Source organism: Haliaeetus leucocephalus, unplaced genomic scaffold (assembly GCF_000737465.1).
Source record: "Haliaeetus leucocephalus isolate CR32 unplaced genomic scaffold, Haliaeetus_leucocephalus-4.0 Scaffold751, whole genome shotgun sequence".
Taxonomy (NCBI): Eukaryota; Metazoa; Chordata; class Aves; order Accipitriformes; family Accipitridae; genus Haliaeetus; species Haliaeetus leucocephalus.
Window position 1 is genome coordinate 14158905 of NW_010973187.1, and position 19392 is coordinate 14178296.

The window sequence follows — 19392 nt, forward strand, 5'->3', positions numbered from 1 at the left end:
TTTTAAAATTTTAAAAGTATGGCAGAAATTACCTTAAAATACATTTATTAAGTTGCTATGATTAGCTTTCAGAAGTTAAGAAGTGTCAGAATAAAGCTTGCCTATGTAGCATTGTTGTGATATTTTTTTCCTGAAGCTCTTTCATTAATGAACTTAATTCTTCTGTTTCTGTAGACCTTATTTATTGTATGCAGTATTGGCCTGTTTCAGGACTACTCATCACAAATAGATACCTGTTTCATCTGTTTCTTCAGCAGATCTGTACCTCTGGAGTACAAACATTCTCTGTACATTTGTTTCCTATTGTCTTGGCTTCTCGTCAGAGTTTCTCATTTCTCTTGCTCCCTGTTCCTGTGTTTTGCCCTTTTTCTGACTTTCTATAACGTTTCTCCAGTACGCTTTCTCCCACCCACAGTAGGTCTAAGTCTAGTTCCTGCTTTTGTCTTTTCGTCTTCTCAGTCTTCTTGGTCCTTCTCATCTACAGACTGTGTTCTGTGAGTCTGCATTTCTTCTCCATGTTACTACGTGCATTGCTGCTTCCCCTTTCTAATCCCAGCTCTCCCATCCTGCCTTCACCCCATCCTTTTTCCACAAGCTAGGTTTCAGTCTTGACTTATTCTTTCTTCAGAGCAAGTTGCTCTTTTCAGCACTACTCTTCAGCTGTGTGCTTTGCCAGATATCTTGTCACAGCTGATGCTTGGTCATGGTGACTAGATGTAAGCAAATATGTCAATGGGGAAGTTTGTCTTTTAGCATCAGTTCCACTCCATCATGTTAAAGGAAGATAGAACATGAGAGTGCTTTCTGTTAATTTTTAAATACAGAGTTCTCCATGATTATGTTTGAACGGTGATGGGATTATCCCCCAAAACTTTTAATTGCTTGTAGATGGGTAGATTTTTCATGGATGTAGTAAAGTAAATCTCACCAGTGAGAAGTTTCTAGTTTCTACTTGAAACTGTGGTAGCTGAAGAGTTGGGAAAGATTTTTCTAGTTTGATACATGATGGAGTTAATGTATCTTCCAGCCCAGAAAATCACATGCATGTAACTCATGTTGAGAGTTTCTGTGGAAAATACAGAATTTACTGGAAATTTTCTTGATGGAAAAAAAAAAAACGTTAAGGCAAACAGTCTGTTCCTAACTTATTTATGTTTTAAGGCTTTTCTTTTGGGAGAATGTAAAATGCCTTCAAGTGAAATTTTGTTTGAGAATGCTCTGGATTTTCACAGAAAATTGAAGGAGGCTTTAGGTGATGTAAGAGCCATCTACCTTGCAATGCAGTAACAGAAAGTGAGACACAAGGAGTCTTCTTGTGGAGACCAACAGCAAAGGGTAGTGAATGTATCTTCTTTCTGAGACAGTTTGGCAATGCAATGCAAGTTGTTTGGTTTCATACTTTGTACACTCAAGTGTAACTTCTGGTATGGCTAGCTGACAGGACAGTAATTGTTTTGAGCCATATTGGTTAGTTCTTTTGGATAGCTAAAGCAACATCAATGACAATAAAATGTCGTCTGTCTGTCCATGTCTCCCCGCACCCATCCCCCTGCCATGAATGAGGAAGGTTTAAAATAAAAATAGGAAAAGCAAAGCCAAAGTGAAGTATATTTTGGTGCTGGATGAGGAATTAAGCTTTTTTCTTTTTAATTTCAAAGTAGCCTGGGAAGGCCTCTCTGTGTGGTGTATTTTTGCCGGGGGTAAATGGGAACATTACTTAACCTTTCACAAGATAAATATAAAATGCCTTCATCCTAATCCTTGGGAATCTAGCTGATTTGTCTGCTATTATCTGCTATTATCTGTAGTTGAGTTGCCTCATTTGTTCTTCATAAGAATTTGACGAGCCTCTGGGTTTTTTTTTAATTTTTTTTTTTTTTATTTTCCCACTCTGATGTTCATTTTGGCTTTCCTAATCACTGTCTCCAGGCAATAGTATTTTTCTACAGGTTCTGAGCATTCTCTGGACATTCAGCTTTGCTCATGTGTTGTGTGCTGGGTTGACCCTGGGTGGATGCCACGTGCCCACCAAAGCGGCTCTAACACTCCCCTCCTAAGCTGGACAGGGGAGAGAAAATATAGCAAAAGGCTCATGGGTGAAGATAAGGACAGGGAGAGATCATTCACCAGTTACTGTCATGGGCAAAACAGACTTGACTTGGGGGGATTAGTTTAATTTTTTGACCAATCAAATCAGAGCAGGAGGATGAGAAATAAAACCAAATCTTAAAACACCTTCCTCCTACCCCTCCCTTCTTTCCAGACGCAACTTCACTCCCGAATTCTCTACCTCTTCCTCGTCCAGTGGTGCAGGGGGATGGGGAGTGGGAGTTGGGGTCAGTACATCACATGTTGTCTCTGCCGCGCCTTCCTCCTCAGGGGGAGGACTCATCACACTCTTCCCCTGCTCCAGTGTGGGGTCCCTCCCACAGGAGACAGTCCTCCATGAACTTCTCCAGTGTGGGTCTTTCCCATGGGCTGCAGTTCTTCACAAACTGCTCCAGCGTGGGTCCTTCCCACGGGCTGCAGTCCTTCAGGCACAGACTGCTCCAGCGTGGGTCCCCAGCGGGGTCACAAGTCCTGCCAGCAAACCTGCTCCAGCGTGGGCTCCTCTCTCCATGGGGCCACAGGTCCTGCCAGGACCCTACTCCAGTGCTGGCTTCCCACAGGGTCACAGCCTCCTTCGGGCATCCCCCTGCTCCGGCGTGGGGTCCTCTGTTCCCGGGCTGCAGGTGGAGATCTGCTCCCCCGTGGACCTCCCTGGGCTGCAGGGGGACAGCCTGCCTCACCATGGTCTTCCCCACGGGCTGCAGGGGAATCTCTGCTCCGGCACCTGGAGCATCTCCTCCTCCTCCTTCTGCACTGACCTGGGGGTCTGCAGGGCTGTTGCTCTCACATCTTCTCACTCCTCTGTCTGGCTGCAGTTTCTGTTCTGCCACAACTATTTCCCTTCTTAAATCCATTATTCCAGAGGCGCTACCACCATCGCTGATGGGCTCGGCCTTGGCCAGCAGTGGGTCCGTCTTGGAGCCGGCTGGCATTGGCTCTGTCGGACATGGGGGAAGCTTCTAGCAGCTTCTTACAGAAGCTACCCCTGTAGCCCCCCCGCTACCAAAACCTTGCCATGCAAACGCAATACATGTGTCTGTCTGGCTCTAATACCTTCAGTCTCTTTTTACTATTTTTTTTTCTGATTTTATGTAAAACTTATGAAACCATTTTATGTCATGCAGTAATACACACAAAAAATACTAGACTGTTCATTTAAGTATCCACTGTAGCCTGAGAAGATAGTGTTTATTTTAGTTTTCTCAGCTGAAATCAAAGCACTACTTCCTATCTTCAACAATACACCTTTAAGAACTAAAGTAAAACTGCATGTTAGGAAAAACTAAAAAATCTCCATCTTACAGTTGCATCAGTATCAGTCATCCAGGAATAGCAGTGAGCTAATTAAGCTCAGTGGAATTTTCCATCTGGCATCCTTTGCTAGGCAGTATAGATTTTCCTGCCCTAGTAGGGTAAGCTGCAGTAGGATATTAAAAGAGGTAATAACTTTTGTGTTACTTTAAAGTGGATGTCTGCTTATGTCTGATGTAGCTTTCTCTGGCTTGCTTCCTCCATGGCTTCTTCCATTGAATTAAGGAGCTCCTTGTTCCCTTCAGAGCAGAGAGGAAGGAAGGGACTTCATTTAACACTTTCTCACTGATAAAACCCTTAAAATGCTCAGCCAGAACATGGACGTTAAGGGGATCGTGCTAATTTTGGATGCAGGTGAAATGCTTTTGCCAGTACTAGGGCTATTTGCATAAAGCAGACCATGGATTTTCATTCATCTTTGTGGTAAGTTCTAGTCTAACTGCTGGCCAGTATAGGATAACCTGAACTTAGCAACTACAACCTTCAGAGGATGACTTGCAACTTAAGTGCTGTTCTCAAAACCCAAAGTAGGCATCCCTGTTCAGTGACTTTATGGAGACAGTAAGCTGTGTGGATAAGCACACTTCTTATTGGTGAGCCGCTTGGTTATCAAGCCCTCAGCGAGGCAGGCTGTGACAGCTCTACGGCAGAGACTGTCCTTTAAGGTACTGCTCTGACATATCCTGAAGCAAATTTAGTAGAAAAGACAATTGGTATTTTCTGGATTGCCTGGAACATTATGAAGGGTGTCCACACCATGGCTGGTTCTTAAACAGCACACTCATCTAAAACCGTATGATTCCTGTTTACATCTCAAGGAGCCAGATTTGACAGAGTGGACAATCTCTTAACTCAAGGACGATGTCTAGAGCATAGAGAAAGGAATTTTCTTGGTACACCCCATTGATTTCCAGAATTTCTTGATACAGATTCTTTCCTTGGCTGTTACTCCAAACAGCAGCAAAATTCTTTGAATACTCACAAGATATGGATAGAATTTCCAGCTTTGCTCTAAGTTATTCCAGTAGGACTATGTAAATAATGCAATTATTAATAAACAATATTTATATATTAATACATATTTTTTATAGTGTCTGACCTTAATAAACAGAAGTGCTTACCAGTGAAAGTTTCATATTCTACTTAAAAATAAGTTGCTGAAAATAGTTTATTAATCTAGTGCTTCATAAACAAGACAGGCCCACCTTCAAGGCTGAAGGCTCTCAGGTCTGTTCTTGAGACAATTTCTTACCTGCATTTTGGTATAAGGTGTCCTGAAAAGGGAGGTTAGAGGGGTCCTGGGTTGGATTTTTTTTTTTATCACTGAAAGTTTAATAGACCTTAAGAAGCTGAGAAGGCCTTAAATCAGAGATAAAGGTCTTATACCTTAATTTTAAAGCAGTATTGGCAAATTTGGAATCTGCCCTTGTCCTTGTGATCATCTTAACTATGTTTGTGCATTTTAACACCAGCTTTAAACTCTGACTCAGTTCTTCTAGTTCTCCCAGCCTTTTCTATATTCAGGAAAAACTAGCAAAATTTGAATCTTGCATTTGCCATAAACTTTTAAATGTTTATCTGCTATTTATCTTTACCGGTGTATTTTATTAAATTTATTATCAATATCTTTTATTCAAATATCTGTCTATTTTAAATACTCATCAGTGAAAGTGCAGAAGTATATACTAGGTTGATAATCTATTAAATATAGTCTATTCTCTGCCTTTAATGCACCTTTTGACAGCCAAAACAATAGAAATATGTAAGTCAGCTTGACTTTCCTGTTTCTGATGGTGTCTCTCTTTTGGTTGTGTTTTGTTTCAGAGGAATTTTGGATTTTTCACTTGTGCTTGAAGAATATACAAGTAGCTATTTCATATAATGCACTTCATATTTTAATCAACTAATTTTTATGCCTTGTTTCTGGTGTGATATAACTACAATATTATGAAGGAAATTAATATATGGAATTATACTAATATACTTAGTGTATTATTTTCAGCAGTTTTAGACATTGGCTTTGCATCATTTAAAAATTTTTACTGTTTAAAACTTGCATGCTTTTTAAAAGTATGATCCAGATAGTTATACTGGTCCTTGTTCATATTCCTATTTTAAACTGACTTTTCAAGAAAGTATATTTTCTGGAAGAAGCATGGAATTCGGGTTGTAATTAGGAGTGGTTAATTTTAGAATTTTTTTTTTGCAAAAGCAGCTTACAGACATAGAGCTGGCCACCTGTATCTTCTGGTTGATGACCAAATTTGTTAACATTTCTATTGTTTATCTAAATGCAGGTGTTTATAAAGTAAGTTTTCCTTACTGTCGGTATTACAGAAGTGATATAGCAGGAGGAAGGCAAGCAGTGTATTTTGTTCTACCTTCAAGTTGTCAGGCAAGATTTCATTTTAGTAACTCCTTTGCTGATGATGGCATATAAAGGAGGAGGAGCAGAGGTTGACTTTCAGACAGCAGCTTGAGCTTCTAGTGCAGGCACTTAAATTTCTTTAAAATTCTGTTGGACTTGTAAACTGAAGAAGTAAGATGGGACATCACTGATGGAAAATAAACACAAAATATCAAGATGTCATTTTAAGAGTTGTTTTTTGTGACCATTACCATCCTTGAAAATTGTGTTAGAACAGTCAAAGTGCATGTATTCTGGTGCTGAAATTAAGGACTAGACTGTTATTCACCGGAGAGAGCACTTAAAGCACTTTAGTCCAATTACATGTCTGCTATTCAATGCATGAGGCTGTTAGTGCCTCCTGAAGCAATTATCTGTAAAAGTCTTGTAGTTGAGATCGACTTCCACTGGGTGGTGACCAAGACTTGTTAGAGCAGGAACAACTCAACAGACTAAAACTTTCTTTAATATGACTTGAATTTCTTATCTTTTTGGGAACAGTCAGATCTGCTCATATTTGCTTTGCTCCTTTTCATGTCAGGTAATATGTTTACCAGCAGCAAACAAGCACCTGATTGTTCTTGTTTTGCTTAAATTGCCTCCCTCTACTTCCATTTCTCTCCTTCCTCGCTCATTTTTCTGTGTTGTTTGCTTATTTTATGCTATACTGCATATAAGCCAACTAAATCACTACCTTTCTTTTAAAGGAAAAATAGAAAATTCTATAGTCCCAGCTCTGTAAGGTCTGATATAAGCTATTATGTTTGTCTTTGGGAAAAGCCAGTAACTAAACTCTGTCTAGGAACTTGTTCTGTTAAAGGAAGAGAAGGAGAGAAAGATAAGAGTTACCCAGTTCTGCATCTCATGCAAATACTGGTAGCCTGGGAGAAATCTGATTGCCTGGTTTGCTTCAGAAGACAAAGGCACATTTGATGATTGTAGAGGTCGCTGCCAAAACAATCACAGCTCAACTGGACAGCTTTGTCTTAACTTCTAGTTTCAAAATGCTTTTAAACCTGGTGTGTGAACATCATAGATTGTATAGAAAAGCACTTGCCCCAGAAATACTTCTTGTAGAATTCAAAAGCTTCTCTGTTCCTCAGACAGGTATGTCCAGAAAGTGAATTAACTCAGACTTTGGATCAACAGCACAAACATATTCAGTTGAATGTCCTTGAAAACATCCAAATAAAATTTCTGCATGCTCTGATCTGAGGAGTTTGAATACTGAGTTTAGCTGAAGTAGTAAAGATGATGGTTGAGAGCTGCGTGTGAGGCTTTAGGCAGATTTGGAGTGGAAAATTGGTAGATAAAAGATATGTGGCTTGTAAGAAGAATTAGTGCTTTTGCATGCTTCTCTGGTGAGCTATTTGTGTACCTCTTAATGGTAGAAATGGTTGTTGTGACTTGGTTTCTTTTGTTTCCTTTTGCATTGTGGTTTCTTCTCCTCAGCTTTTTGCTTTTATTACCTTATTTCTTTCTTGCCAGCATGCAGCATCATGATTTTCTTGCTATTCTTGCTGATAGTGGACTGCTTAAAGCATTCATGGACATAGTTTGCATGCTATTTTGTGCATTTGAGGAATGTCGTATTGCATTAATGTGTATTGTGATAGATTCAGTTGTCCTCTGCATCTTTGTGGACTTTTTTTGAACTTGAGGAGTTTTTATTTGTTTTTAAAGTACTTGGTAGTTCCACTGAAAGTGACAGCTCTGTGTGTGTATGTATGTATATGTATGTATGACCTGTATACTTAAATCAGAATTAAATATCTGTTTTGCAGTTTAAAACAAATTGATTTTCCTTTAGAAGGTGACCGGTTTGCAGGACATCTTTGTGCTGCAACATCATAGATCCTTATACAACTCCTTTCCTTCCAATGCATTTTATGGTAGGAGGTGATTACAGCTCAAGCATTTTTGAACCAGAACAAGGCCTGTGCTTTGTAGCTTTGATTACTGTATTGAGTACCTCTAGCAATATGGCCTTTCTTAAAGTTTCACATGCAGATGTGGTTGATTAAGCAAGCTGTGTCACTTGTTTCTGTCTGAGGTCAAGTTAAACCAAGTTCTGTGGAAGCCCTGTGGCTAAGATTTAAAGCTGTATTTCTTCTTTTCCCTGCTGACCCTCCTTCCACACGTACTCATTGTTCCATATTTTTGTTTTCCCTGAAAGCACTAAGCTCTGGTATTACCAGCCTATAAACATGGTATCATGCTGTTAGAATGCAGAGGTTTTCTTCAAAATGAACTATTGTCTTGGAACGCTTTGCTTGTTACTCAGTACATGAATTAATGTTGAGTTTTAACAGTTTTACAACAGACACGGTAAGATTTCTCTGATATTAATTTTACAGCTGTAATTCATATTATAGCATACATCATCTAGAAAGTGCAGCCCACATATGCCTCGTTGTAGTGTGTTCTTTTACCCTGAAATGTGAAGGAAAGATGACAGAAAGTAATCTTCAAAGCAGCCTAGATAGAATTCAATAAAAATGTCTGCAGTATTCTCACTTGGGTTTTATTAGAGCTTAATGGTAATTAAGAAACCTTAAGTGTGTGAAATTAAAAAAACAAAAACCTCACACAAAACCCACCTTTATTGTACAACCAAGTATATTTCAAAGCATCTCATCTTGCTCTGTATGCATTTCTTAGAGTGAAAGCTGGAAGAAAGGAAATCAGTTCATGCTTTTAAAGTCTTTGTACAAAGTAAGGAAGCATTGCAGCTACTAGAGGAACTTGTCTTCAGGTTTTTTATATATAGCTTGAATAGTGTAATTTCAAGCATGGAAGAAAAGTAATTTTTCTAAAACATTTATTGCATACAAGGACAGAAATGAAATAATTTACAGATGTTCGAGCCATTTTCTTACGCTATCTCATAACTACTGTGGATCACCTGGAGGTTATAAGTGGATTACCAGCATAAAAAGACCAGTTCTATATGATTTAGATGGCAAGTTTTTGGTATGTACTTTGAGTATTGTTTCTTCAATCAGACTTCATGCTATTTTAACATTCAAATTAGTAAGATTGAAAGCACTGTAATAATATAGTTCCAGTATCAGGAATATTTATTATGGGCAAAATTCACTTTTATTTAGAAGACAAGATCTTCAGCTTTGCCTGACACTGTTTGAGGATGCAAGTGGAATTAGATGGTACAAATGCCTTTTGCCAACCTGAAGCAAGTTCAGAAAGTGAACTCCTGTTTGTAAAGAATAAAGAACAATTTTGAAGGCGCTGGTGCAGCAGACAGCATATTGCAGAGCTGTTAAATCATCCATTTGCAGCATCCATGCAACTCATTCCTCTCTCCCCTCATCTGTTCTTCCAATGGTGTGCTGCAGGGGAGCGCAAGTCTACAAATCCATGCGCCAGATTTTAGCCTGATTTGTGAATAGTGGGGCCCCACAGTGAAAGAGGACAAACCACAAGACTTGTAATTCCAAGAGCCACTCATTGGAGCCTAACGCTGAGGCCCTACCCCACTGTGTAACCTGCAGCACTGTCTTGCAACCATTTACCTAGGTATAGTGTGCCAGGTGTATAATCCTGTAGGATGATTTAACATGTGCAATCTCTCCTTTGGGAACAAGTAATTGAGGAGAGGTTTCAGCACGAGTATCTTCCTTTGCCAGGTCATAAGCAAGGTAGACAGTGAGTACCTTCACTGTAAGAGCGTAGGTTTGTGTATTTAAATAATTGTATGATCGTAATTGAGTGAAGGATAACTAGGGGAAAATAAGAGTGGAGGGGTTTTCTACAGAAAGCCTGGGTAGGCTGTGTTTATTATATGTAAACTGAGGTTTCTGAAGTTAGGTATTTCTAAAGGAAAGGGTAGGTTTCCATATGACCTTTGGCCTCATATGAAGACTTTGAAAATCAAGAAAAGGCTAGTTTAATTGTTTACTTTTTGTTTAGTTATCTAGTCATGACACATGGCGTCATTGTATTCTTCTCTGCTGTCCTCCTGCTATGTCCTAGCTGGCACAAACTGTAAGTTTTCATTTAGTTTATATAGCAACTGATCCGTGATGGTAGTTTGTAATGCTGTTATAATAAATAATACTGACCTTGGCTGCTGGCTTTCCTCTGTGTATCTCTATCATGAACCAGTCATCAAAGATTGAACTCATACTATTGACTGTAGAAATGAACATAGCTCACTTCTAACCACAGCACTTGTGTCAGGGGTAGAGACATTTGTATGTATTCGCTCCTGTGAACCTATATAGACACATAAAAGGAATTTTAATTACAAATTAAAAGAAGCTAGAAAGAGTGAGGTGCTAACTTTATGATCTTTGATGATAGAGAAAGATTCTACAGTTCTTGTCTTAGGAAGAAGCAGGGATTAAATAAAATTATTTTACTGACAGCCATTTTATATAATTTATTTTGCATAACATTTAAGCAAGGGTAGTCTTTTTTTTTTCTCCTTACAACAGAGCTTTTGCTTAATAAATAGATACAGAGTGAGTAAGACTTGTTTGGTAATGCTGACTTTAAAAGTTTTTTTTTATTTTTTGGGAAATACTGAACATCAAATAAATTAAACTTAGATTATTATATTTAATGAGAAGTAGGTGACCTTTTCTGCTCATAATGGGAAAGTAATGTATTACGTAATTAAATAAGTTATATGCAAGTGGATATGATAAAAGACTTTGGCTGAGGATGCGAAGGGCGTTGACTGCTAAGGAGAAAGGCTGCAGTGGAAAATTCAATGTAAATTGTTCTGTGAGCAGCATCAAGCAATGAAACACTTCTTTATTCTTTCTGTAGTGGCAATGTGGATTGTTCTGGGTCCTCACATAACTGATGTTGTACCACTGGCTGTTGTGATGTATTGAGCTCCAGTCTGGGAGAACTTTCCATTCATATTCTAGTTCTGTAAATGATGTCCTTGTGTTTGGCAAAACTCATCTATTGAACACTCAGTTGAAGTCATGACGTAGCCAGTATTAGTATTAACTACTTCAATTGTTCTATAACTGATAAAAAACTGAATTGAAAAAAATATGGTTATGCATAAAGTCTTTTAGTTATACTGTAGCTTTTTAATACTGAAAATGAAATTTGTAGGCGGGGGTTGAGGGGGAACAAGGACTTAACTGTGCAGATGTTAATGAGGAGCTCCACCCAAAAAAAGAAGTGAGAGAAAGTTCAGGGATGTCTGATAGGAAGCTTGTACATGTGAGTGAGGAGCTGATACTATAGCTTACCAGCAGTGAACATTAAAAGGTGAATGAATGGAAGACAATAGATTGGGAGAGGGATATTGGGAAGGATTTTTGAAGTGAAGAAAGTAGTTTACTTAATGTGACAGGGACAATGTGAGAAGGATTACATACAGGGTAGGTACTGTAACCAAAATGTCATCTAGGAAAATTATTTTTTTTCAGCAGTGTCATGAATGAGCAAAAGCTTGGCAGGATTGCGTCAACTGTAGAAAGGAAGACTAGAGTAACTTGTTGAGATGGGAGCCTAAACAAAACCTTTGTTCGATGTCAGTACACAGAAAAACCTTTGAGGTGTTTAGTAGAATGGTGACCCAGAGAGAGGCCCTGGTAATAGAGGTTGTAGCTATTTTTGCTTGCATGACCGGCAGATCAAAGACGACTTCTGTACAAAGGTGAATTTATGTTATTACTGTTCTTGTTTTAGGTAAAGAAGATGAATTTCCAAAGAAGCCATTGGGGCAGATTCCATCAGGACCTCAGCCTGCTATGCTTAACTCCACTCCAGTGCTTAATGGACAGAACAGCACTGGTACACAAACAACAAGGACAGAAAGGAGACCATCCCCAGAAGAAGAACCAGAAAGTTCACCAAATAACCGAAAAATAATTAATTCACTGGAAAAGAAACCTTCCGTAAAACAGCAGAAGACTCGACCAATAGAGGCACAAAGTAGTATGCCTAAGAATGAGGTAGATACCAGAAGAAAGCCTCAGCCAACAGAGCAAGACAACTCGAGACAGTATAATAATGCAGCTGCTAATCAAAATTCTAATGCTACTTCAAATACAAGAAAGGAATTTGTACCTAGGTGGAATAAACCGTCTGATATCAAAATAATTGAAAAGACAATGAAACTTACTGCAGAGGTGAAAGGAAGGCCAATAAACCATTTGGTTTCAGGCCCACCACAAAATCCTGGAGAAACGCAGCCTTTGAATGTAAAGCAAAAGATGAGGGTTTTGGATGCTGATGAAGGTAAGCGAGGGTCTAATGCATCTCAGTATGACAATGTTCCAGAAGTTGATAATGAGAGTGAGAATCTTGTTGAAGAGACACTTGAGAGAGCTCGTCCGCAGAGCCCTAGGCATGTAACATACTCTAATAGTCCAAGAAAGCAAACTGAAAAAGTACCAGCTCCATTAAAAATACCCAATAATTACGCCTTCACTTCACAACCCAGATCTCCAAAATATTCATCGCAATCTGATGGATCACCTCATGGATTGAATGTAAAACAGCCACTGCCATGTTACAGTAATCCACCTACTTACCATGGAAATTCTCCAAAGCATGTTTCCAGTATAGGCAATACAAGTTCTGTACCTCTACATTATCATGGGAATCGAACCAGCTCTTCTGGTAGGCCATATGGTTCTTTTATTTCAGTAGATTATTCTCCGGATAAGCTACAAATGAATTCCTATCCTGCCAGTCGCCAAAATCCCCTTTCACCAACCCCTGGTCAGATAGAAGTAGCCCCTGTCGATGCTTATACCAGCAACTCAAGGTCTCCCACAGGTGTCAAATTCATAATCCCTCCAGTGGATTATTTACCAGAAGATAGAAAGTGGCCAGATGCTGCATATATTTACAGACATGAACCCTACAGGCAGCCCTGGGGCCAAGATGTTAACAAAGGCCACTTGGATAATTTCCAGAAATATCAGCATTTTCAGTCAGCACCTTTTCAAGACCATAGTCTTCCTCCTGCTTCTGTGGATGGTCCAATAAGATACAGGACTTCACCAACCTTTGAAGAGCATGGTTCACCACAATACCAATTTTCAAGCCCGTCAGCTCAAGCCCAACACTATCGAAATAGAAATGATGGATTGTCTATGCATGAATCTGTGCTTCTCTGAGAATCTCTCTATACTTAGTAAAATGGCAAGAACCAAAACCAGTTAAACATTACTGTGTTAGTAGTAGTCCACCTCAGTTCTTCTCTGAAATGCGGACAGTTTACATGGGTCTCAGAAATAACAACACTATTTCAAAGATGTTTCAGACTTTCATTGAAGGCTAGTTGAGTTCTTAGACTTGCATTGAAGCTATTGAAAGTGATCTGATGCACATAGACATAGCAATAAGATCATATAGACAATATGGTTAATACTGTCATTGTTCCTTACATTTAAATAATCTGTGTTACAATCTTTCTGCCTAAAACATGTAACACATTTACAAGTTTTATTTTGACTGACATTGTTAATGCACTGTATAGATGTGTGCGTGCGCGCGTGTGAGTGTGCACTTATAATACACAAATGCATATGGCAGAGAGCTAGAGTTTAAATGTAAATGCGTTTAACTTTGGGCAAAGCTTGTGAAGTACTTTTATTTCATATTAATTTTTCTTTGTAATTTATTTGAGAAGTCATTCATTTTGAATGGGAATTTCTGTCGTTTTTATACAGCTGCCTCAGCATCCCAGTATCTGTTCTGGGCAGGAGAGATGCTTTGGGATTATTAATTTAATCTTATGTGAGGGTTAATTTCCTCTCCTTTGACTACTGTTTGTCGTTTTCCTCAGCAAGAAGGAGCCAGGCAGGCAAAAGCAGAAGGCCAAAAATGTCTCTCTAATCTGGCTAAGAAATGGTGCTTAAAATTCAGGGCAGTGTTTAGTTTTTTATTTGCATTGAAAGTGGAGAATTTTTACCTTCTCACCCAAATCTACCTTCAGAATGTCGTCCTATATGCAAAGTATTGGAGCACAGTGAGAGTAATGCCAGATACAGAAATGGTGCTGCACTCTTCACTTTTTGTCATGCTGCGCTGTCAAACTAAACAAACTGGTTGCAGGGCCAAATCTCACAGGTATCAGAGCTCGTTGATGCTCTTGTGAAGTACATGCAGGAGTCTGAGATTTGATCAAGGCTTGATATTCCCTGAGCCGTGTGAGTATGCAGTGTCCCTTCTCTTAAGCTTTGTCATGTCAATTCCATTTTGTTTTGCCCTTTTTTACCCCAAAGAGCCGGTAGGTTCATGTCTGTGATTGGACATGTGCTGCTGTGCTATCAGGCTGCTGAGAGACTGCGGTGTTTTACACTAAAATGATCCTGACTGTTCCTGATAATGTATTTTTAATTAGTGTTTGCAGCCTTTTCTACTTTGTGTTTTCCTTTCCTTGACTGTGAATTTGGGGTGGAAAAAAAGTGCAGGTTAAGTGGCACATATAGGATGCAGTCCTGTGAGCTGCTGGGTGCCACGTAGTAAGTGCTGAATGCACTCACCTCTCATTGAAACCAATGGGAGTTGAGGCAGATAAGGATCTCACCAGAAGAGGTCCTTGGAGCGCTTAACAGAGATATTTTTTCTAATACTTAAGTACCAAACGTTGGTATCAACACCAGTTTGGGATGGTTTGGAAGGTTGTCCTGTTATCTTTTGTGTTGTAAGATTTGTTAACTGATAGAAATGGATTCCCTCTCCCCCCCTTTAAAGAATGAGCTTTAGTGCCTATTATTGCTGCAGGTTGGCTCTGTAAGTTTTAAGGTACAGAAGTAAAACAATTTTTACAAATGGAAGTAACATTTACTGAGTATATTTCAAAAACTTTTTTTGTGTATATAATGTGTTTGATGTAATTTTTAATGAACTGGGCAATTTTATATTTTAAAAATTGCGAACTGCAGCAAAGTAACAGTAGCAAAGCACTACACTGAAACTCTAAACTAAAATTGTGAAGATAAATATGACTTGGGCTTACCTTAGTTCTAATTGGTTACAGCAGCTTAGGAATATATGTATATAATATTGTGGCTAAGTGTAATAATCTCAGTGTTTAACGATGGTTCTGTAATTCATAACAAAGCTGTACAATTTATTTGTGCAAGCAACACGAGGCTCCAAAATATGTATCAGCATTAGTAAATACTGTAGATTTTTATATATAAAATATATACACACTATTTTCTTATGTCATCTGCAACAGTTTTATAACTGTGTATCCTATTTTGATGTGACTGTATTTTTAACATGTTAAAATAATAATAATTAAGCTTATGTTGTTTTGTCTTTATTCTTAATTATTTGATTAGCTTAACACTGGACTTTTGCTCCTCAGCACAAATAATTGCTTTTCATAAACGAATCGTGTATATTTACTTGATGTATGTCCTATTTAATTTGTACATGTTTATTTTTAGACTAAGCAATATGGATACAATCTATATAGTGCTTTTGCATTATTACAGAAGCAGCAAGGTTATTGTTTGTTGTGATTTAACTCCAGCTGGCAACTCAGCCCTACACAGCCGCTCGCTCACTCCCCCCTGGTGGGATGGGGGAGAGAATCTGAAGAGTAAAAGTGAGAAAACTCCTGAGTTGAGATAAAGACAGTTTAATAGGGAAAGCAAAAGCTGCGCACAAGCAAAGCAAAACAAGGAGTTCAGTCGCTGCTTCCCATGGGCAGGCAGGTGTTCAGCCATCTCCAGGACAGCAGGGCTCCATCACGCGTAATGGGGACTTGGGAAGACAAACGCCATCGCTCCGAACGCCCCCCCTTCCTTCTTCTTCCCCCAGCTTTACATGCTGAGCATGACGTCCTATGGTCTGGAATATCCCTTGGGTCAGTTGTCCCGGCTGTGTCCCCTCCAACTCCTTGTGCCCCCCCAGCCTCCTCGCTGGTGGGGTGGGGTGAGGAGCAGAAAAGCCCTTGGCTCTGGGTAAGCCCTGCTCAGCAGTAACCAAAACATCCCTGTGTTATCAATGCTGTTTCCAGCACAAACCCAAAACATAGCCTCATACCAGCTACTGTGAAGAAAATTAACTCTACCCCAGCCAAAACCAGCACATTGTTTATAGTTTACTACACTGCTAAACCTTAACCTATCATTTGTGAAAGCTAGGACTATAAACTGATCATAATTTTCTGGTTTTGTTCTGGTAATCTCACCTAATACCAATTCAAAAGAGGAGAATTATTGGCATGAGAGACTTACAAAGTTACATTGATCAAAGTGCAAAATAGTAGTCTGACTGGCTGCTGTGTGTGTGTCAAGTTTAGAGGATGGTATGGACTTTAAAAAAAAAAAAAAAGCCTTGTGTCATCTGTTTGTAGTGCAAAATACACTTTTATCTTCATTTAACTGGACAAACCGAACTCAAGGTACTGCCAGATTCAAATCTGTCATTCATACCAGTAACAAAAGAACCTCTCGATGCAGAGTAAAGTGAGACACAGCTGTGTTGGTGTCTTGCTGGTAGAGGGAATTATCTCAGTGTAATGGATTAGATGTCCTCACAAGAGCTTATCTGTCACTGTTTTCTTTGACCTGAAAACAGTCAGGTAAGTACGTATCGACATAAAATACTTGAGACCTTTTCTTCCTATGGTTTAATAATTTTCCAAAATTTGCCTGCTTTGAGGTATATGAACTGTAGGTTTCTTGTCCAAGTTAGTTGTCATGGCTCTCCTTGTGGTTAGTGAGACAAGTTCAGGGTCGGGGTTTGGAGAGTGATTAATGTCACACTCTCTCCACTAACGCAGAAGAACACAGAAGACAAGTAAGGATAGATGTCCAGCTTCTGTATCGCAAAAATTAAATGAAATTAAACTCACTAGAATTTAAGAGGAAAGGAAATCGCTTGAATATATGCTGTGGTGTTCTGTGGTTGCTTTTCCTTTCACTCTGATGCCATGCTAGATTAAAGATTTCAGTGTTGGACTGAAGCACTTAAGTCTTCTGCAGTACAAATTGTTGTGGCCATGGGAAAAAAAGACAAGGATCGCAGTGTCACTGGTACTCCTTGCCTTCTTGATGAGTGGGATGTGATTACATGATCAAATTGCTTATCTCTATAATCAAGCCATGTTATGCCCTATAAGTGAAGACAGAAGCCATCCCTGCTCCTTCCTCATCTGATGCAGGGGAAGAGTTTTTTCTGACATCAGATTTGGTGATGAACTTGAAAGTAAGCATCCACTCACTCAGGCATCTAAGGGTGAGAATCTGACCCCAGGAAAATGATGTTACCCTTTTCCTCTCCCCAGATCCATCTGTAACACTTCAGGGAAGGCGACACAGAGGAAAGAGAAAAACCATTTAGCCAGAAGTCTATTAAGGAGACTATTCCCTCCTAATCCCTGTTGATGACTACCTAAAGCCTTAAAGCATGGTATTGTTTGCAATTGTTTCAGAATGATCAGACCAACGTGGGCAATCCTGCTTTTCCCAGGGCCAAGAAGGAAGGTCCTTCACACCTGTAAATGTCTGTTACCTCCATAATATGGCAGGATTAATCCCTTACTGTAAAAGTAACTGCTATATCCTCACTACCGATAGAAGCTTCAAGATGAATAGTAAGGGATTTTTAGAAATCTTGGAGGTTGCAGAAGAGAAATATCTTATTGTTGTGTCAAAAGATACACCTTTGTAATAAACCACTCAATAATTCCGAAATTGGATGCAAAGAGTAAACAACATTGAAGTGTCAAAAACCAGAACAGTCTTCCAGTGTTTGGAAGCAAATCCAAAGCTTCCCTGAGGTACCTACACATTTTCCAGGGAGATTTCTCTCAAGAATCCTATCCTGAATTTCACATCATCCTCAATATGACTTTGAAATGGACTTACAAATTACAGACTTTTTTTTTTTTTAATCTCCCCCTTGGGTGGCATTACACTGCATGCACAAAGAGGAATACTATTTAAAATACGCCATCAAACGCCCACCGTTTCATTTCCAGCAGAGAACATTCTGCTTTCAATACTTCAGTGAGAGGAAAATATAATCTTTTTTGTAGTTCTTTAAATACTGCATTTTTGTAAAGCTCTGTAAATGTAGCATAGTTACAGTTTAACAGTTACTTAACCAAATATCATTTAGGCTCCTCTTTAGATGGCATGAAGCTACTGCATAGCTTGCTGCAGGTTTGTGGGTTTTTTTTTTTTCTTTTGGGCAATATTAAGACAATCCAAATGCTTTTAATGGCAGAGTTGCAATGAGGAGATGACTAGGCCAGCAACTGAAATTGGAAATATAATTGCAGTCATTTTAGGATAGCCTTTAAGTGGTTGCCAAATCTGGTGAGCTGGGGAAAGACACCATTTTCTGGCTTCTTTGTGCCAAGAGGACTTCTTACTGCAACAGGGAACATGTAGGTCCCTCTCCTGAGTAATTCTGCTGACACCAGCTGCCTTTCTTTGTGCTTATGGAGTTAATATGTTAGTAGAAAATCAATTGTGCTTTTAGAAGATCCAAAACCACACATTGTGAATAATCTGAAAGTGAATGTATCTTGTTCTGTTTGTTCTTTTTTTTCTTTTTTTTTCTTTTTTTAATTTTTTTTTTTTTTAGTGTGGTTATTTTACTGATGATTTTCTTGTCAGCCTTGTCAAGGTGAGCTGTGCTTGATTTTTCTGTCTCCTCACTTAGTCTGATAATGTGCTTGTGTTTTTCAGAGGTTTTGTGATGCCTTTTTGCTGCGGTTTCTGCTGGTCATTGGGAACATGATAAAACAGTTAATATCAGAGGTTACTGTTTGCCTCTCCAGCTTTTCCTCTCTTCAGACAATGTGCAAATTAAAAAAAAAAAAATCATTTATATTCTCAATATTACAGTTGGTCAGAAATTCTCTGAGAGGTTTTTTTTTTTTTTTCTGACAAAGCAATTTAATTTAGCAGTTGGTGAAGGACGCTGTAGTGTGGAGGCACTTGTACAGTCTCTGCAATCCAAAGTCATAGGTTGCTTCTGCTCAGTATCGAGCAACAAAAGCTGTATTACACGCAGGGCCAATCAAGCATTTTTTGCAAAATGCTGTATCGTGCCACAGAAACATGCCAGCTCAGACTGGCAGTAGGTCAGATGTAGCTACAACATGCTTGATTTGGTTAGGTAAATACCCCCTCGTTCCCTGATAATATGTTGCTTTTGTCAGATTTTCTGCTCGAAATGAGACGAGGCAGAGAATTGAAGCCTGTGCTTTGAACTAGGACGCCTGTGCTCCTCTCCTTACTTAGGAGACCTAGAGCTGGTTTCTGGTTCAAACCATCCACTTTGAGCGTTGCGTTTGCAAGTTTAACAGGATCCTCTAGAATAATTTGCAGTAGTGTCCCTTAGGAAAAAACACATCTCTCTTGGCTTTTACAACAAAGAGCTCTGTTAGATTATTTTTGCCTGCTCTGTGCCTTCTTTTTAAGCTTACCTGTTCCCAGACTTTTTTCCCCAGAGATAACTGGGTTGGCAGGGAGGGCTGTGTGTCACTGAGAGTGACACCAGAGGTAGTAAGTGATCTCCAGTACTACCATCAGGTAGGTTGGATGGTGTTTTCAGGCAAGTTGGCACCCAGCTATCAAAACTGGATTTTT

At 39.2% G+C, this 19392-nt stretch overlaps 1 protein-coding gene across 1 annotated transcript in view; it reads left to right on the top strand.

The window, feature by feature from the left end:
- Positions 1 to 14133, top strand: part of USP6NL (USP6 N-terminal like) — a 129990-nt gene extending 115857 nt beyond the window's left edge. The window contains exon 15 of the mRNA XM_010580995.1: positions 11504 to 14133. Coding sequence (XP_010579297.1) covers positions 11504 to 12942 — 1439 coding nt within the window. The 3' untranslated portion in view covers positions 12943 to 14133. The remainder of the gene's footprint in view (positions 1 to 11503) is intronic.
- The last annotated feature ends 5259 nt before the right edge of the window (positions 14134 to 19392 follow it).